This window comes from Micromonas commoda, chromosome 3 (genome assembly GCF_000090985.2).
Source record: "Micromonas commoda chromosome 3, complete sequence".
NCBI classification, from domain to species: Eukaryota; Viridiplantae; Chlorophyta; class Mamiellophyceae; order Mamiellales; family Mamiellaceae; genus Micromonas; species Micromonas commoda.
In genome coordinates, this window is record NC_013040.1 from 329,873 (window position 1) to 348,586 (window position 18,714).

General features: G+C 67.8%; 9 protein-coding genes across 9 annotated transcripts; 4 read left to right on the forward strand and 5 right to left on the reverse strand.

The window, feature by feature from the left end:
* Positions 1-23: 23 nt before the first annotated feature.
* MICPUN_56743 (predicted protein) lies at positions 24-1,227 on the reverse strand. Its single transcript, XM_002500803.1, has 4 exons — positions 1,219-1,227; positions 919-1,045; positions 740-788; positions 24-619 (listed from the first exon to the last, which is right to left on the reverse strand). Exons 2-4 carry the CDS (start codon positions 1,021-1,023, stop codon positions 75-77), a joined length of 699 nt encoding a protein of 232 aa, XP_002500849.1. The 5' UTR covers positions 1,024-1,045; positions 1,219-1,227; the 3' UTR covers positions 24-74.
* On the forward strand, positions 1,187-2,473 carry MICPUN_56744 (predicted protein; the record flags this gene model as incomplete). The annotated part of the gene is made up of 1 exon (XM_002500372.1): positions 1,187-2,473. One exon carries the CDS (start codon positions 1,187-1,189, stop codon positions 2,471-2,473), a length of 1,287 nt encoding a protein of 428 aa, XP_002500418.1.
* A 79-nt stretch (positions 2,474-2,552) lies between these two features.
* On the reverse strand, positions 2,553-3,206 carry MICPUN_56745 (predicted protein; the record flags this gene model as incomplete). The annotated part of the gene is made up of 1 exon (XM_002500804.1): positions 2,553-3,206. The coding sequence occupies one exon, from the start codon at positions 3,204-3,206 to the stop codon at positions 2,553-2,555; it is 654 nt and encodes a 217-aa protein (XP_002500850.1).
* A 211-nt stretch (positions 3,207-3,417) lies between these two features.
* Positions 3,418-4,725, forward strand: MICPUN_56746 (predicted protein; the record flags this gene model as incomplete). The annotated part of the gene is made up of 1 exon (XM_002500373.1): positions 3,418-4,725. The coding sequence occupies one exon, from the start codon at positions 3,418-3,420 to the stop codon at positions 4,723-4,725; it is 1,308 nt and encodes a 435-aa protein (XP_002500419.1).
* A 109-nt stretch (positions 4,726-4,834) lies between these two features.
* On the reverse strand, positions 4,835-5,785 carry MICPUN_79549 (predicted protein; the record flags this gene model as incomplete). The annotated part of the gene is made up of 1 exon (XM_002500805.1): positions 4,835-5,785. The coding sequence occupies one exon, from the start codon at positions 5,783-5,785 to the stop codon at positions 4,835-4,837; it is 951 nt and encodes a 316-aa protein (XP_002500851.1).
* Positions 5,786-6,272: 487 nt separating this feature from the next.
* On the forward strand, positions 6,273-8,355 carry MICPUN_56748 (predicted protein; the record flags this gene model as incomplete). The annotated part of the gene is made up of 2 exons (XM_002500374.1): positions 6,273-6,377; positions 6,537-8,355. 2 exons carry the CDS (start codon positions 6,273-6,275, stop codon positions 8,199-8,201), a joined length of 1,770 nt encoding a protein of 589 aa, XP_002500420.1. The 3' UTR covers positions 8,202-8,355.
* Positions 8,356-12,567: 4,212 nt separating this feature from the next.
* Positions 12,568-14,253, reverse strand: MICPUN_56750 (predicted protein; the record flags this gene model as incomplete). The annotated part of the gene is made up of 1 exon (XM_002500806.1): positions 12,568-14,253. One exon carries the CDS (start codon positions 14,251-14,253, stop codon positions 12,568-12,570), a length of 1,686 nt encoding a protein of 561 aa, XP_002500852.1.
* Positions 14,254-14,729: 476 nt separating this feature from the next.
* MICPUN_56751 (predicted protein) lies at positions 14,730-15,563 on the forward strand (the record flags this gene model as incomplete). Its single annotated transcript, XM_002500375.1, has 1 exon — positions 14,730-15,563. One exon carries the CDS (start codon positions 14,730-14,732, stop codon positions 15,561-15,563), a length of 834 nt encoding a protein of 277 aa, XP_002500421.1.
* Positions 15,564-15,715: 152 nt separating this feature from the next.
* Positions 15,716-16,789, reverse strand: MICPUN_56752 (predicted protein; the record flags this gene model as incomplete). The annotated part of the gene is made up of 1 exon (XM_002500807.1): positions 15,716-16,789. The coding sequence occupies one exon, from the start codon at positions 16,787-16,789 to the stop codon at positions 15,716-15,718; it is 1,074 nt and encodes a 357-aa protein (XP_002500853.1).
* Between the last annotated feature and the right edge of the window lie 1,925 nt (positions 16,790-18,714).

Below are 18,714 nucleotides of genomic sequence, written 5' to 3' on the forward strand. Positions count from 1 at the left end.
CATCAGTAGTGCGCGTGAGCCGATGGTTTGGGCCGGGCGTTGTAATTAAACGATAAATCATTCGGTCTCGTTCGTCAGTCGGCGTGCACTCGGTTCATCCGTTCGAGCGCCTCCTGCTGCTCCCTCAGCAGCCGCCGCGCGTCGTCCCGCCGCCTCGCCGCCGCCCCCTGCGCCCGCGTCGTCCGCACCACCCACACGTCCGCCACGAATATCGCGAACATCCCCGCCGCCACCGGCACGGCCAACGTCGCGAAGATGATGGACACGTCGCCCCAACCAGCCTTTCGCAGGTTTCCGTGCGCCTCGCGAGCGATCGCCGGTATCTTGTACACCCACCCCACGCTCCGCCCGTACCAGTTGTTGGGCGCCATGTAGAAGGGCACCGGCTTGGTGCGCCTCCACCCTTTCCTGGCGAAGGCGGCGAGCGCCTGGACGGTCCTCTGCGCCGCGTCGTACGATCGCATCTCGCCGTCGCGGAGGTAGAGTATGGACGGGTACGCCTTGACGTGGAGCCTCTGCTGCAGGGACCTGCACTTCGGGCCGTTGACCTTGACGACATAGACTTCGCCTTCGAGCTCCTTCGCGAGTTCCTCCCACACCGGCGCGAGTTGTCTGCAGTCTGTTGTCGTCGAGAAAGGGACGGGGGAAGCGCGGTCGGACGGCGATCTCGGGAGCGGTATCGGGGAATTTCAGGTTTTGGCCGCGGGAGGCCGGGGGTGGGGGGGGAAGGCGAACTCACGTCCACACCAGTCCGCGTAGACGTCCACCAGCGTCGGTCCTTTCGCTACCTGCGCGTGCGAAGGGAGAGGGAGCACGGGGGGCGGTCAGTGATCGAACGGGAGGGCGCGCGGGACAGATCCCCTGCCGGGAACCGGTCATCCCCGGCCGCGGGGCAACAATGACGCCTCGGGGGCGCACCTGCGCGTCGAAGTCGACCTCGGTGACCTCGACCACCTTCCCGGTTGGATAGGCCGATGTCGGGGCGATGATGAGCCCCAGGAACATCACCAGCGCGCACAGCATCGATCGAATCATCCTCCTCTTCCTCGGCCGTGCCGCGTATGACTAATGCGGCCCGTCCAAGAAGAAGGCGCGTGTGCCAGAGTGCTGTGCCGCGTCACTTTTTTTTCTTCCAGATCCGAGTCGCGCCAGATCCGATCGCCCCACCCTCCCCCCGAGCCCGAAGATGCCCCCCGCGGGCGATGACTACGAGCCCACCATGGGCGCGGTCCAGCTCCTGGTCCATCGCAGGCTCCGAACCGTCCAGAAACGGGTCGCCAAGATCGCAAAAGCCGAGGAGAAGCGATCGGCGGGCGGCGAGATCGACGACCAGCAAAAGGAGCTCATCGACGGCAAGCCCCTGACGATGGCGCTGCTCGAGGAGTTCACCAAGCTGAGCCAGGAGGTCGAGAAGGCGGTGGAGGAGGATCGTCTCGCGGTCCTGCGCGAGGAGCGCGCCAAGGTGGCGGCCAAGGCTGAGCGCTCCGCGGCGAGGCGAGCCGCCGCGGCGGGCGATCGCCCCGACGAGGCGACGAAGGCTAACGAAGCCTCCGCCGCGCCTCCCGTCCCACCCGTCGACGGCGGGGCGACGCGAACGACGGGGAAGAAGCCGGGAAGGAGAGGAGGAGGTCGCGAGTCACCCGCGGACGGTGCGGCGCCGCCCGCCCGCGAACCCCTCGCGTCGACCCCCAACCAACCACCACCCGCCGAGATCCCCCAGGTGGTGGACGCCCCCGCCGCCGCCAAGCCGAGGCGAGAGCGCGGCGGCCGCGGCAAGAACAGACGACGCGAGGGCGACATCGGCGACGCCGACACCCGGGCGGCGCCTGCCCCGGGACCCGGCGCGGGACCCGGCGGACCCCCGGGCGGTGTCTTCCCAGGACACCAGCAAGGTCCTTTCCAGCAAGGACCCGGCGCCCCCGTGGCGACCGTCGACGGCGTCAGCTTGAGGTTCGGAAGCCTCGGCGTGAACGGCCCACCCGCGGGCCAGTCGAGGCCCCCGGACGGATCCGTCGCGACGGAGGAGGAGCGGGCGCGGCGACCAGAGACGGTCGCCGCGACTTTGCCAAAACCGCCGGTCCCCGTCGAGATGACCCCCGCCGAGATCAACCTCGCCGACTACGGCTTTGACGACGAGTACGGCGCTCCGGACGACCTCGTGGACGACAACGTCTTCCACGTCGCCCCGCACGTCGCCCCACGCTTTGACGACGTCGGCGGGGCGCCTCGAGTCGATTCGCGTGCGCGGGGCGATCGGTCGTCGGCGGCGACGGGCGGGCAGCGGCCGGCGGGCACTCGAGCGGCCGGGCACTCGTCTCGGGAGAAGGTCGGCGGCGGCGGCGAACGGAGGGACGCCGGCGGGCGCGGGCGCGGCGGCGAGAGGAGGGACGGCGGCGGGGGTGGCGGGAATCGCGGCGGCGGAAGGGGAGGGCGCGGCGGGCGGGGTGGGCGGGGGCGACCCGGCGTGGAGTGAGAGCGAAGGGAGCGTTCGTTGAAAGTTCGTTGAAAGTTCGTCGTCGCGAAACGTCGTCCTTCGTCCCGGTTGAGTCGAGCTATTTCTTGCACTCCTTGCACCGAGAGCGCCGACGGCCGTGCTTGCAGATTCCAGACCCACCGCACTCCTTGCATTGAGAGCGGCGACGACCGTGCTCGCAGATTGAGCCCCCACCGCACTCCTTGCAGTATTGGCGGTGACGACCGTGCTCGCAGATTGAGCCCCCACCGCACTCCTTGCACTTAGACCGCTGACGACCGTGCTCGCAGATTGATGCACCACCGCACTCCTTGCACTGAGAGCGTATACGACCGTGCTCGCAGATTGATGCACCACCGCACTCCTTGCAATGACAGCGCCTCTTCCCGTGCGGACAAGCGCTGCACACTTTGCACTGCGACCTCCACTTCACCCCGTGCTCGCATGGCCCCTTTGTGTGAGGGGCCCTCTTCCGCTTCGTCCCCTGCTTCGACGCGTCCTCCTCCTCTTCGCTCTCCGATCCCTCCATCTCGGCGACGCTGGCGTACAGCCGGTCGAGGTTAGGTCGCCAAATCGTCGACATCTTCCCTGCGAGATCCTCCGACTTTTCGTCTTCCTCGTGGTCGTCCGCGGGAGGTTCGACGTTGACGGCGGGGGGATTGTGGTCGTCGTCGGACTCTTCCTTGACGACGATGGGGTCCTCGTTCAAGTCTGGGCGCCAGATGGTGCTCATGGCGCACGGCGATACGAGCTATGACGACCTGGGGTCGAGGTCGAGCGTTCCCAGAAATGACAGTGACGGTTTCCCCCGATGTTTGAGCTGAGCAGCTCACGCTGCAACAGACTGAAAGGACAGAAGCCACAGCAAGCTGGCTCTCAAGCAAGTCAGCCTGGGAAATAGCCGTGGAATTGGCTTGCTCAGCGCCCGCGGCGCCACAGTCGAGATGCGTCCCGCGCGCGCCAGGGAGGAAGGGAGGGGCGGGGGCGCCCGCCCCCCGCGCGGGCGCGAGAGGGAGGACATGTCCCGGAGGCCCGGAGGCGGCGGCCCCGGCGGCCGCCCCGGGGGCCGGCGCGGGGCGGACGGGCGCCCTCCCCGCATGCCCAGGCAGGGCCCCGGCGGTCGCGGCGGGCCCCCGATCCGGCAGAGGTACAAGAAGCCGCCGGGGCTCCTGAGCTGGTACAAGCCCAGGGTGTCCCACGGCTTCATCGCGGCGTTCTCGCTGGGCATCCTGCTCATGCTCGCCCTGTGGACGTTCCCGTCGTACAGCGCGTACGTCGACCGAGCGGAGATGGTGAAGCAGTACTGCCTCGTCCACGGCGGGGACAACTCCACCGGGTGCGTCAAGGTGGAGATCGTCCACGAGTCCGTGTGCGACCCGGCGGTCCCCGAGCTCTACGGTCACCTCACCACGGACAACTGCACGGACCTGTGCGTGTACAGCGACGAGGAGCGAACGGTGGGGAACACCACCGCGGCGGAGCGTTTGGCGTTTGTCGACTCGTTCATCCCCGGAGCCGAGGTCCCGTGCTTTTACCCGCCCGGGGACTCCAACTTCACCCAGGCGACGTTCACGGTGCCGTACAACCCCAACGAGCAGATGTTCCTGTCCCTGGTCTGGCTCTCCCCGCTGTTCTTCTGTCTCCTGGTGAGCGTTCACTGCGCGCTGCGGAAACCGAGGGAAGCGCTGGAGCTGGAGGATGACCAGATGCTCACCGGATTGTTCAACGAGGTGGTGATCCAGCGGAACCACCAGGAGAAGTTCGTGAACGACGTGGAGATGCGGGTGAAGCACCTCAAGTCCGCGGTGGACGGCGAGCAGCAGAAGCGGCTGGACGTGGTGCTGGAGGTTGAGAAGGAGCGGCGAGACAGGCTGACGAGCGAGGATAACCTCAAGCACGCGCTGCACGAGAACATGCGCAGTTTGGAGTCGAAGCTGGTGCGGGAGATGGCGCAGCGGCTGGCGTCGATACCGATCCCGTCCAAGCTGAAGGAGAAGATGATGCGAAAGGCGGACAAGTACAGGGAGGACAGGGACCCGCTGCTGGGCGGGCGGCGGAGCAAAAACGACAGACCCGACAGCGCCGCGAGTCTGATATTCGAGGATCACCAGAGGAACGCGGAGCGCAGGCGGGCGGCGCTGGCGAACGATCTGGACGCGCAGAGGGGGGCGTTCAAGCAACGGCTGGAGGAGAGGAAGAGCAAGGGCAAGAGATCAAAATCGAAGGACCCCGGAGCCAAACGGAGGGACTGAAAAAGCCAAACGCGTCAACCCGCGGCGGGTGGCCCTCGAACGGTGACAGTATTAGCGATAACATCATGGTGCATCACACAAACAACAAGTAGCGAACGCGAGTGCGAGGTCAGTTGAAGCGAAGCCCGAACTTGGACGTGGCGCCGCGGTTCTGCCCGCGCCCGTCCGCCAGTCCGCTCCCCGCGCCGAGCATGAACTCCGTCTTGGACTCCACCTGCGTCCCGCTCCCGGCGAACCCGCTCCCGCCCCTCTGCAGCCTGATCACGCCCTTGACCCTGTGCCCGTCGTACGTTCCCTCGTCCTTTACCACCTTGGTCCACGCCTCCTCGGACACCGCGTGACCCGAGGGCTTGAGCACCACGATCTTGGTCGCGTTGGTGAACGTCTTGAAAGTCACCGGGCACATGTACCTCGCCCCGCCAATCTCCTCGCCTTTCCGAACCTTGGTCCACTTCACCGCCAGCAGGTCCTTGAGCCGCAACTTCTTGAGCGTCGTGGGGCACTTGGTGTCGGTGTCGGGCTTCTCCGCCTTCCTCTCCGCGGTCGGGGTCTTGGACGGGAGCCAGAACGCCTTCATGGTCTTCATGCGCTCCTTGTCATCCTGCGTCGCGGCGACGTCGGCGGAGGAGGCGATGCGCGCGTCGGACGTGCCCGTCGCGGTGGACGTCCCCGCGGATGCGCTGTAGTTGACAAACCCGCCCTTGTTTTCCAGCTCGAACTTCTCCAGCTCCGCGAGCCTCTTGGCCTCCTCCTCGGCGGACGCCTTCTCCGCGTCCCTGGCCTGCTCCCCCTCCCACGTCTTCATCTTGCGCGCGATGTCCTTCTTCTGGTGGAGGAGGCACTGGAGGATGTGCTCGCGGTCGTACAGGACACCCTCCGGGGTCACCACCGGGTCCAAAGCGTGCTGCAGACCCAGCCCGCACGCGTCGAAGTCCTTCACGGTCTCCTTGCCGAGCCTCTCCTTCACGGTGCCGAACCCGAGAGCCTTCTTCTCGTGGTAGGTGAGGTTCTCGGAACCCATCGTCCCGGCGTTCTTGCTGTGGCGGGATCCGGTACCCATGGCTGCCGGTCAGTGGATCGTGGGGAGCGCAGGATCCGCGTGTGGTGTTCTCCCTCGAGGTCCGCGGCTTCGTCGAGGGGTGAGGCGGCGCCCCTGAAAATGCGCGAGATCGGACGAATCCTTGGCCAAAAACTTTTTGCGAACCGAGTCCGGGTTCATCTGAGTTCGCGAGCCGCGAGCCAAGCGGACCGACCCCAAGCGGGTTGGGCCGAATCTGCTTGCTGCTGGCAGGAAGATTCTAGTCTATGAAAAACGTGGGTTGGAGGTGTTTGCGTTTACCGAGTCACGGTTTTCGGGAATTTGGATTTCGCGCGTACAGACGTACAAACGGAGAAAACTGAATACCCATACAAAAAAATGGTAATATCCGAACGGGTCCGCGCGCCGCCACTCTCAGAAGCCAGACGATGCACGCGATGCGATCGCATCGGCCGCGTTTGTCAGAGTTTAGACGCGCTTTCGAGGCTCCGCTGCAATTGCGCGCGCCATGTCGCGCCCCGGCGGCGTATCGAGATCGCGACCCGCGAACGAGGGGGAACGAGATCCCAAGCGTCCCAGAATCGGAGGCGCCCCGCAGAACGTCGAGACGGAGGTGCGTCGCGCGCGCGTGTTGAACGATCACACCGTTTGTTCTGTCCGCGCCCACGTTTTTTATTGGCCCAATCCTACTCACCCTCCGCGGTTTACTCGCCCCTTCCCGTGCGCCCCCGACGCTGACCCGCGCCCACCCCCCCCGCGCCCGATTTCGCAGGATGACGACCTGCAGGTGATCTGCCCTCCCGTCAACCCGGTTCAGTCCGAGGTCAACGCCATCGTCGCGATGGCAGTCGCGGGGGGCGCGGACCCCGTCGCCGTCGAGCAGATGCTCGCAGCCACGCTCGGAGATCCCACGCAGGTCCAGGCGACCCTCGCAGTGCTCCGAGCGGTCGCCGCGGGCGCACAGAACAGAACCACCGCGGGCATCACCGCCGCAGCCCTCTCCGCCATGAACGCCGCGTCGGGACCCAACGGCCAAGGCAACTCACTCGCCGCCAACGCAGTCACCGCGGTGCTCACCAGGCCGCCCCACGCCGACCGCCCGGCGATCATCCGCCGGTGCCAGGTGGACGCGTGCAACAAGCTGGACGTCGGCGGCGGCAAGTGCACCGCCCACGGCGGGGGCAAGCGATGCCAGGTGGACGGATGCAATGCGGGCGACCGCGGCGGCGGCAAGTGCATCTCGCACGGCGGCGGTAAGCGATGCCAGAGCGACAGGTGCGACGCGGGCGCCGCGTCCGGGGGTAAGTTCTGCGTGACCCACGGCGGCGGGCTGCGATGCACCGAGGAGGGCTGCGACCGCGTGCGCAAGGTGCGCGGTAAGTGCGCGGTCCACGGCGGGATCAACAAGAAGAAGCTCTGCGTCGTCGCGGGGTGCTCGTCCAAAGATCTCGGCGGGGGATTGTGCAAAACGCACGGGGGCGTGCGGTTGTGCTCCCACGAGGGATGCAACAAGCGCGCCAAGGCGAGGGGCGCGTGCGTCCAGCACGACTCCCGCGAGAAGATCTGCTCGCACCCGGGTTGCGCCTTCCCCGCGCGCGCCAGGGGTAAGTGCAAGGATCACGGCGGCGTCGTCATGAAGATGTGCGCCTCGGAGGGCTGCGCGGCGAAGGCGGCGACGGGAAGCGATCGATGCCGCGCGCACGGCGGCGGCAAGCGATGTTCCCACGAGGGATGCGAGAAGATGGACGCCGGCCGCGGGTTCTGCGTCGCCCACGGCGGCGGCAAGCGATGCCAGGTGCCCAACTGCACCAAGGGCGCCACCCGCAGCTCCTTTTGCGTCGCGCACGGGGGCGGCAAGCGATGCACCTTCGAGGGGTGCGATAAGCCCGGTCACTTCAAGGGCCTCTGCGCGGCGCACGGCGGGGGTAAGCTGTGCCAGGCTCCCGACTGCAAGAAGTGGGACGCCGGGTTCGGCTTTTGCAGGTCCCACGGCGGCGGCAAGCGGTGCTCCGTGGAGGGGTGCACCACCCCGGTCAAGCTCCGGGGGCTCTGCATCAAGCACGGCGGCGGCCACACGTGCTCCGTCGAGGGGTGCAACAGATCCGCCAAGACCCGCTCCTTGTGCATCGAACACGGCGGCGTGAAGCTCTGCAAGGTGCCCAACTGCACTAAGATGGACCGCGGCCGCGGTTTCTGCAGCAAGCACGGCAACCTCCTCGGCCTCGGAGGTTTGAAGTGCACCCACGAGGGCTGCAACAAGTGCGCGGTGAGCAAGGGGCTGTGCTGCGAGCACGGCGGCGTGAGGAGGTGCCAGATGAAGGGATGCCAGAAAATGGACCGCAACGGCGGGTTCTGCAACGCTCACCAGCCTGGCGGCCCCGTTCCCGACGCCCTTCCTCCCCCCGGCATGACCCAGCTCCCGGGCATCATGGCGTGAACAAACTGAATCAACACCACGACAACCAACGTGAAGTTGAGAGAAGCAAAAAGCAAGACCAAAGGAACGAACGAACGAACAAGGTGTTCTCATCATCGAATTCTGATTTGTGTAGTATAGTACGAACACGCGTGTAAAGATGTCAACGAATTACGTGAGCGAGACGCGCCACCTCCTCCAACTCGCCAAGCCCGGAGGCAAAATCCCCCAGGCTCCCTCCCCCGAAACCGCGCAGCGCCCGGCTGTACAGCTCCCTGTGACCCCCGTGTCGCTTACCCCCGACCGAGCACTGGACCAGGTTTTTGAGCACCGCGAGGAGCAGCTCCTCGGTCTCCTTCCTCGCCTCCATCCAACCCCGTTCCCCGTCCAGCCCCGGCGGCGCGCTCCCGAACGCGGCCCCCGCTCGAAGCAGGTGCCCAACCGCCGACTCCCGGTGCCCCACCCCAGCCGCGCCGCCGCCGCCGCCGCGAACCACCCCTTCCCCCGTCGCGTCCGCGAGCGCGGCGAGGCGCAGACGAAGCCTCGCGTGGTCCAGCGGCGCGGTCGTCGGCGGGAAACCGGCGAGGGCGCGCTCGAGGTGACGCTGCGCGGGTAGAAACTTATTCCCCCCGTCGACGGCGAGGTGCGACAGGGACACCCCGGCCCCGTCCCCCCTCGCCAGCGCCGCGTCCGCCAACAGGCTTCCCAGGTGGTAGTGCGCGGCGGAGAGGCTCGCGACCGCCGCGGGCGACGATCGATCCACGGCGCCCTGGAGGACCCTGACGGCCTCCTCCATCCGCGTCGCGGCGCCAGCTGTGTCGCCGAGTCGTTTTAACTCCAGCCCGGCGGCGAGCGCCGCGTTGCCGAGCTCTGACCGAGCGGCAGAGACCACCGCAGCCGGCGGGTCCCCCCTCCGATCGATCCCGCGTCGTCGGCACCCGCGGTCAGATCCAGCGGCCGGTTGTAGCGACTGGAGCGCGCGGCGGCAGTGCCCCGCGGCGGCCTCGAACTCCCGCAGGCGCCAGCGGTCATCCTTCTCCTGCCCTTGCCCCCGCAGTTCGGGCTTCGCTTCCATCAACCTCGAGGAGGTTGCGACGGCCCTGGGGAGGTTCCACGCGGCTCTCGCCCTGCACGCCTGGGCGCGGTTGAGCCCCACCAGCGCGGCGTTCACCCGGTCCTTCGCCTTCTCGAACGCCGTCGACGCGTCCGCGTAGCACGTCTCGGCGCACTGCAGCACAAAGTCCGAGGCGGCTCTCTCGCCGTCCCCGCCCGAGCTCATCTCCGCAGCCTCCCGCAGCGCCGCCTTGCCCCGTTCGTTCCGCAGGGCGCCGTACCTTCGCCAGACCCCCGCGGCGGACGACGCGTCGCTCGCGTCGAAGGTACCGTCCGTCGCCGCGGACGCGTACCACGCCTCGGCCGCGGACGCGTGCCCCGCCGCGTCTCCGGGGCCGCGACCCAAGAACTCTCCCGGGCTCGGGTGCCCCATCCCGGGTCCAAAACCCGCCGCGGAGTCGGCACCCTCGGCACCCTCGGCACCCCCGTTAGGTTCCCCGGCGCGCTCCAGCGTCCCCCGCATCGCCTCCCACTCGCGTCTCTCGTGCGCAGCGGCGTCGGCCCCCCCCTCTCCGGAGACTCGTTCCCCGAGAGCGGCGTGAACGTCACCGAGCCCGGCGGCGGCGGCGGCGGCGGCGGCGGCGGCGGCGATAGACTTCCCCTTCTCGGCGCCCCGATCGCCCCCGCCGCCGTCCGGGGACCCCTTCGACGCGGAAACCCCTAACGCGACGCGTCGGGAGACGTCCACGGCCGCCGACTCCGCCACCGCGAGAGCCCTCCCCAGGTGCCCCGCGCGGTACATCGCGCGAGCGATGCCAATTTTACACGCGACTCGCGCCGCGAGTACGCCTCCGAGGCTCGGCCGCAGGCGTCGGTGCACCTCTTCGTCCGCGGGGAGCGTACTCGCGGAGTCCAACGCGGCGGTGAGCGCCGCGTGCGCCTCCGCGAGGTGACCGAGCGCCTTTCTCGCGAGCCCCGGGCCCACTCCGGGGGTCAGGTCCCCAGTCGCGAAGGTCAACCCCGAAGAGACAGTCGCGATGTTTGCCGCCGGTTCCCACGACCAAACCCGGTCTCCTTCCCCGTCCCCGCCGTCCCCCGCCGCTGCTTTCGTCGCCGAGTTGACCGACTCGGATTGAGATGGATCGTCCGACACCCCCGCGAGGCACGCCGCCGCGAGTTCTTCCTTGTACGCCGAGAACATCGCGGGGTGCGCCGACGGCGACAGCACCGACGCGACCCGCTCGAGGAGCGCGTAGCGACCCGCCGCGCCGGCCACGCCCGGGGGTTGGGGACGTCCTCCTTCCGAGCTCTTGATCGAACGGATCGGATGGATCGAAGACGACGACGAAGTCGATCCCCCGACGTTGACGTGTCGAGCCCACGGGGCCGGCTCGGGGTCGTCGTCGTCGTCGTCGGTTGGGACGTCAGGGGCCCCCACTGGGGTAACCCACGGAAGGCGGACGGATCGCGGGGCGGGAAGCGCCCTCCCGCCGTCGTCGGAGTCGTCGGAGTCGTTACCCTCGGCACCCTCGGCACCCTCGGCACCCTCCGTCGTCCCGGCGCCGGGACTCTCGTCGCCGACGCTGGCGGCGATGATCCCCTTGGTGACGTCGTACAGGTGCAAGCCTCCCTCCGCGGACCCGTCCCCGAGCAGCCAGTACTGCGACCCGTCGTCCGCGCAGTGGTGCTGAAGAAACTCGAGCACTCGCGCGGCGTACGCGAGGATGACGTCGGGATCGAACGGGGGAGCGCACAGCGCCGCGATGTCATCCGTCTGCAGCACGTCGTAGTGGTGGATGAGTCCGCCCCTGTGGTAGCACACGGCAAGTTCCGGGACGCCCGCGATGGCGTTGTCGAGCCACGTCGAGAGCGCGGCGCCGGTGTTTGGGCGCTCCGCGTCGAGGTCGACCAGCTTGAGACTCATCGGCGTGCGCCCCTCGCGTCGAAACACCGCGAGCGAGGACTCCACCAGCAGCCTATGCCCGTGAACCTCCCACTCGAAGAGGTGGGGCTTGCCAAAGGCTCCGTCGCCCGGGGTATAATAGCCCGAGGTTCCCCCGCCCGCCGATCCGGCCCCGCCGCCGTCCTCCTCGTCACCGTACGCCTTCTCAGCCGCCAGCCGCGCGGGCGCCGCGGAGGACACCATCGCGTCGGCGACGGCGCGCGCGGCTCCTCGCAGCTGAAGCGCGCCAGTCGGGGCGGAAGACTTGGGGGGCGGCGGCGGGAGGTGAATAACCGCAGGCGCGCGACGCATCCGACGCTCGTGCTCGTGCTCGTGCTCGTCGGAGTCGTCGGAGTCGTCGGAGTCGTCGGCACCCTCGGCACCCTCCCGGATGTCCAAACGCCCCAGCCCAGCCTCGACGGAGAGGGAGTGGTACAGCAGCTTCGCCTCGAGCGCGGCTTGCGACTCGAGCGCAGGTCCGGGGCGGGGCGCGGGACCTATGGGCGCGGCGGCGGCCGCCGCGTACGACCCGACGGGGCCCCTTGCGTCGTGCGCCGTCCCCGGTGATCGACTGCCGTCCCAGTGGTCGATGCTCGGTCGTCTGAGGCGGCTGTAGTCGGCGGGAAAGCCGGGCGGGGGCCGGCGGGGCGAGGGCCGGCGGCCCTGGGAGATGGAATCTTGTTCGCCGCAGGGGTCGCTCGCCCGGGGCCCGCCGGGCATCCAAGGTGGGAAGAGCCCGGGTCCCCCGAGGGACTCGTACACGGCGTTCGCCTGTCTTTCGTTGACGTCGTCCAGCAGGAGCGTGGTCCCGCACCTGTGCACCGCCAGCGACACGGGCTGATTCGTCCACGGCATCTGGAGGAGCGCCTTGAGATTATCGGCGGTGGCGACAAAGTCCGGGGGGGCGGTGCCGCGTCCGCGCGGGGGCTGATGGGTGGGGAAGAGCCTGTACGGCTGCCACGGCGCGACGAAGCCGGCCGCTGGCGGGTCGGCGGTGTCCTTCGGGGGCTTGTTCAGGTCCGTGCCCGGGGTTGGGGCGTGCCATCTCGGGGCCACGAGATCGAGCGCGTGGGCGTTGCCGCGAGCGTGAGCATCCGACGCGGACGGCGACGGGGACGGCGCCGGGGCGGATGCGAGGAGGTCGAAGGACGCCACGCGCGGCAGCCAGGGATGCGGCTGCGCGAAGAGGGAGGTGGAGTCACCGCCCCGGTCCATCGGGCCCCGGGGCGAGGGCGCCGTCGCCAAAGTGGCACCGTCCCTTCCGAGGACTCTCCATGACGCACAGCAGACTTCCCGTCTCCCATCTGTTCGCACTTGGCAAAAACTGTGCCGTCAGCGGCTCGGCGTTGACATCCACGACGATCTTACTACTAGACTACCTACTCGTCCACCTCACGTCGCGAGGACGTCGTCAACCGACGCGTCCACCCCGACGCTTCCCCCCTTCCCCCCGCGCGTCCCGCCCCCCACTTCCCCGCCTCCCGATCCTGTACCGAGCAGAGACCCGAGCCTGTACCTCGGCGCCGTACCCAGCTGCACGAAATCCACGCGCCACCCTTTCGCAGCCATCGCCACTATAAACTCGTCCACCCTCGCGTCCCCCCACGCGTACGCCCGCCCAAAACCCTCCGCGTCGTCCCCGCCCCGAACCCCACGACTCGCGTGCACCCCAGCGAGCGCCGCGGCGAAGACGTCGCGGGCAGTCGCGTCGGCGTCGAGGAGCACCGCTGGACAACCGCCGTCCCTCTCGTTCCACCCCAGCGCGAACCTTCGTCCGACGTCTGTCCGACCCGAAGACCCGGGAGGAAGTTCCATCGGGGAAATAAATCCATCCCGCGCGTGCCCTACGAGACGCTCGAGGTGCGCCCAGTCCCTCGCCGCGTCCGGGAGGGACGCCCCGAGGACGGGATCGCCGGGCGAAAACCTCGCGCGAAACACCCCTTCCTCGTCGCCAGCCGCGTTGTAATCGGCGATGGCCGCGGCTCCCCCGTCGCGAAAAGCCCTCGCCTGGCGCACCAGCCTCGCGCGGTTGAGCGTCTCGAACCGCAGAACCTTCGCGGCGTTCCATATGCACACCAGGTGCGCGCACACGACGCCGCCGTAGAGCGCCACCGCGATGGCGACGTCCCTCGCGGGTTCCTCCGGATCGCTCGCGAAGGATTGCGAAACCGTGCGAAAGATGCCGATGCCCACCGGGAGCGCGACGAGGGCGAGCCACCGCCCCTGGACCTCCAGCCTGGCGCGGACGTCCGCGGTGTTCTCATTGCGCGCGAAGTGCTGCATGAGGGACCCGTTCACGAGCGATCCCCGCCCCGTGAGCGCCGCGGTGCGCACGAACGTGGCCGTCGCGGCTAGCGGGAGGAAGAGCGCGGGCGCCGCGGGGGTGACGAGCTCGATGACCCGCGCGACGTCCTCGAACGCGTTGCTCACCATCCACCACCGCTTGGGATCCTCGTCGCACTTCTGCCCGCCGAGGGATCCCGCCGCGAGCGTCGCGAGGGAACCGATGCCGTCCTTGAGGACCCACTTCGTCGCCGCCGTGAGCGGGAGCGCGCCGGGCGTGGAGCCCATCCCGAGCGCCACCAATAGGCTCTGCGCGGTGATGACCTCGAGGACGTTGCGGAACATGAGCGAGCCGAGGTGCCACCGGATGAACGGAGCGTAGTCCGGCGAGACGGTGTCGGGGTAGCCCGCGGGCAGGAAGACGGCGCGGAGCCTCGGGGACAGCCTCGGGTCCCACCTCGCGAAACCGGAGCGCCCCGACGTCGCTTCGCCCTGTCCAGCGAGTTCCTCCTCCGGTCGCCGCGGGGGCTGGCGATCGAAGCCGCCGGTCGGGGTGCGACCCCACCTGCGCAGCTGCTGCCCGCCGCTGCTAGTCTCCACGAGCGTCGGACCGTCGTCAGATCGCCCCTCTCTCGGTGTCGACGCACGGGTCGTCGCGCGCGCGGGATGCGGCGCCCTCCTCCTCTCTGTCCGTCCTCGAAGCGGTGCCGAGACGACGCGTCGCGCCCGCGTCGACGCGACGCGTCGCGCCGCGTCGCGAGGCGCGATCGCGGCCGGCCGCGCCGCTGCGCTCATGCGTCACGTTCCTGCGAGACGCCCGCGCCTCGTTCCCGCCGGTGCCGAGCGTGGCCCCGAGTGCGGCGGCAGCAGCCACGTCACCAGCGATTCCGATAAAGGGGCCGACTCCTTCCGGACACCCGACGGAGCTCGTCTCGGCGTTTGCCGTCAGGGGCTTCGGGTTAGGGTTGCACAGCAGACCAGTAAGAAACCCTAAACCGTCCGAAATCCTACCCTAAGCCCATTAAACCCGTAAACCTTGCGTTTGCGTTCCGGGACGCGTCGTCGCGGGGCACACCGCTCCGCGCATGCCGGTACCCGTCGGGTGCGCGACAGCCGCCTTTGCGGGGATCCCAAACACCGCGCCGAGGGTTCGGGACGAACGTGCGGGGGCGCGCGGCGCGGCGGCGGCGGCGCGAGGGGCGTGGGGGCGCTCTGTCAGGACCGTGCGTCCCGATCATCGTCCCGAATCTTTCGAGCGCGAGGCGACCGCGATGAGAGAGGCTCGAGACGCCGAGGGGCCGCGCCGATCCTTCTCCCTGCACCGCGTGTCCGAGCACGATCGACTGGTGGGGGAGGGGAGGGACGTGCGGATACTGCACGTCGTGCGGCACGCGCAGGGCACGCACAACGTCGATCAAAAGTACCGCGACCCGCGGAACCACGACGCGAGGCTCACCGGGTTCGGGGAGCAGCAGTGCGAGGCCCTGTCGCGAACGCCCGCCGCGATCGAGGCGCAGCGATCGGCATCGCTCGTGGTCACCTCCCCGCTCACACGCTGCGTCCAGACCGCCCTGCTGTCGTTCCCGGACATCGCACGAAGGGAGGAGGTACCCTTCGTCGCTCTCGAGTGCATTCGCGAGACGGTAAATTTCGCCTGCGACGGTCGAAGGCGCCGGTCGGAGATCGCGGCAGACTTCCCGCGGGTGAACTTCTCCGCCGACGACGGCGTCGGGGACGAGGACGAGCTGTGGGCGAGGTACGAGAACCTGTGCGGGCCCACGAGCGCGCACGACGGTCACAGGGAGAGCTGCGACCTGCCCTCGGTGGCGGACCGCGGCAGAGCGTTCTTCGCGTGGCTTCGACGTAGGCCCGAACGGGAGGCGATCGTCAGCTCGCACAGCGCGTTCCTCCGGTGCGTGTTCAGCTGGGGCCAGGACGGCGGGGTGCGGGCGGCGCCCGATCAGGCGCTGGGAGAATCGGTGTGGGGGGAACTCGTCGACGTGAACGTCCCAGTGGTGGACTACCGCGGCGACGTCAAGTTGGAGTACGACTTGCGGAGGGATTGGGAAAACTGCGAGATGCGAACCTTCCTCGTGGCGTTCTGAGCCACGAGCGGAGATCCCGATAGCCGTAGCGGTGATCTCTCCTCCTCGACGCGGCGGGTCGGGGTCACGAAGCGTTTCACAGTCGCGGTGTTAATTAAAACTGGCGAGGGGCTGCTTACGGGTCCGTCGCGTCGATGATGTCAATCTTAAAGTTACTTCTCCTCCGCGGCGGGTTCACCCTGCTCCGCGCCGCCGCCTTCGCCGCTCGCGGCCGCGTCGTCCTCGTCGAAGGTGTTCCCCGAGTGGTCCCAGTAGCACCAGCTCCCGTCCAGGAAGTGCTTCATCCGTCCCTCCTTCGCCTCGAGGTACCCCTGGTTGAACAGGTTAGCCTTGACGATGCACGGGATCCGTCCTTCGATCTTCACCCCGAGCCGCTCCAGCGTGGCGACTTTCCTCGGGTTGTTCGTCATCAGCTGGATCGACCTGATCCCCATGTCCTCGAGGATGTTCGCCACCGCGGTGTACTCCCTCACGTCGTCCGGTAAGCCCAGGGCGCGGTTGGCGTCCACGGTGTCCAATCCCTGGGTGTCCTGCAGTGCGTACGCGGCAATCTTGTTGGCGAGGCCGATGCCCCGGCCCTCCTGGTGGAGGTAGATGACCATGCCGTCGTTCTCCTGGATGTACTCCATGGCGAGCTGCAGCTGCTGCTTGCAGTCGCACTTGAGGGACCCGAGCACCTCGGAGGTGAAGCACGCGTCATGGACTCGCACCGGCACCTTCTCGCGGCCCTCGATGTCGCCGAAGCAGATGGCGACGGGCTCCGACGGAACGCCGCCGTCGACGGAGTGTCGGTACCCGCGAAGCCTGTAAAAGCCGCTGCCGGTGGGGAGCTTGGTCTCGGCGATGAACTCGGTATCGCCGATCGAGGACTCGTCGAAGGACATGGCGTTGGTGGACACCGGCTTGTCCTTGGGGGACTCCGGCGTGAGCTCGGGCATCGCGCGGAGGACGCGATCGATCGACGGCGGCTTCGGGCCGCGGCGGTGCGCGTGACCCGGGGCGTTGCGCGAGTTCAACGATCTGCGGCGCGACTCGTTGTTCGGATCCCCCGCGCTCGCCGTCCACCTCACGTCGAAGCGACGGTGGCGGTATCGCCGTCCCGCGACGTGATCGACCAGCCGGCCAACCTGTCGTTGCTCTCCGAGCGTGGAGGCTCCCATCCCGACGGGCGCGCGTCGCGAGGACGCGACCGCTCCCGCGTGCGTTGAAACCGCGGCGAAACTCATCCTCCGCCGTCTAAGATTGGTTCTGCGCTCTCCTCTCGGGGCTTTCCGATCAGCGGTTCGCGCAGCCCCTGCCGTGCGCGCCTCGGTGTGTCACCGCGCTTCGCAGTGGATAAGTCTGTGGCGTCGCAGACTGACCTGCGCCGCGTCATCGGCGGCCCAACTTCGCAAGCTACGGTGTTGTGACTAAAAACTCATACGACAAGTTTAGGTTACGACAGAAGGTTCATATATCCTGAAATCGGCATTTCCTCCAGTCACAGTGCCGTACAGCCTAAATGCACATGCTGGGTTCGTACAGCCTTCTTAGCTCAGTTGGTTAGAGCGTCGGTCTTGTAAACCGAAGGTCTGGAGTTCGACTCTCCAAGTGGGCACTACGCTTTTTTTATTTGAAACGCACGGATCGACGTCCCGCGTCGTCAGCTACGTCCTCGCAAAGTTTCGCATCGATCCGTGCAGTGCGGAGGCGTCGGGGGGGGCTGAAGGCGAGCATCGATGGAGCCAAAAACTTTTCTGAAACACCTTTGAGCCATACGGGATAACTGATCACCATACCGCCCATTTCATCAATTCCCTATTTCCCTATTTCTCCCCTGCTGACTGCCAACACGCTCAAGGGCCGAATAACTTTTAGACTGGTTTCGCTCGCCTGGAGGGCAGATTGGCGTGACGCGCGGGCGATATGACGTCGCGACGGGTTCGAGGGCACGCCCCCTCGAGCGCGCGCGATATGCTGATCGCGCTGTCGACGCTGGCGCTGTGCCTACGGACGTGCGGTGAGCTCCCTCGGCTCCGCGGGGCGACCCATCCCGCATTTCGCGCCCAAATCGCGCGTGATCGCCTCGGACCCGAATCTCAGGTCGGCACTGACCCGCCTGTCCCCCTATCCCTTTCCCTCTCTTCTCGCAGCGGCCGTGCCGGGTGGCACGACCGAGTACGGGAGCGTACAGATAGCGAACGACGAATGGAGTCCGGGTGCGTAGTTCCGCCCGCTCGACCCCGGGACCCAGCTTCCATCGCGCCGTCGTCACCCCCGACGCCGAAATAACATCGCGGAATTTTAAGGCCCCGCCTCCGTTCCCGCGCTCTCTCCAACCCCGACCCCGGCGCTGATCTCTCCACCTCACGCGCGCGCGCACGACTTCGAGACCTTCGCGCGATGGCTGACCGATCGATCCCTCACTCACCGCCCCCAAACCCGACCGACCCAGAACAAACCTTCGGTAACTCAAAGGCGAACCTGCAGATCGGCGTCCAGTCCAACCAGACGAACTCCTTCCAGGACATCGGCTTCGGATACGTCGGCGCCGCGCTGCAGCACAAGCCCCCGGCGGTGATCGCGTACGAGCAGACGAGCGCGGCCGGGGAGACCAACGGCGATCTCGTGTTCGGGACGAGGAGCACCACGGACGGGTCATCAGCCGCGTCCCGAGTGATGCGCATCAGGGCGTCTGGCGCGGTTGAGGTGGACGGGGACACCACCGTGAGCGAGACGCTGCGGGTGAACAAGGACGTCACGCTGGACGCGGACCTCGTGGTGACCAAGGCGGCGACGGCGTGGACGCACTCGGGGGGAACGAGCCTGGTCGTCACCAGTACCAACGGATTCGTGAAGGTGGTGTCGTCCAGTCAGTACGTGGATGTGGAGTCGGTGAGGTTCACGGACGACTACATCGGCATCGCCGGGGATACGAACATCATCCGGCTGACCAGCACCGGGAGCGTCGCGACCGCTCTGCTGGACGGCAAGTTGGACGTCACTGACGATGTGAGGATCGGAGACACGAGCAATCCGAAGCTCACTGTCGACGCGAGCAACGGCAACACGGTTATCAACGGGACCCTTGATGTGAACGGCAATGCCGTGTTCGAGGGTGAGGTTCTCGTGAAGGGTTTCTTTCACGCGCTGGGTGACTATCGCATCGGTG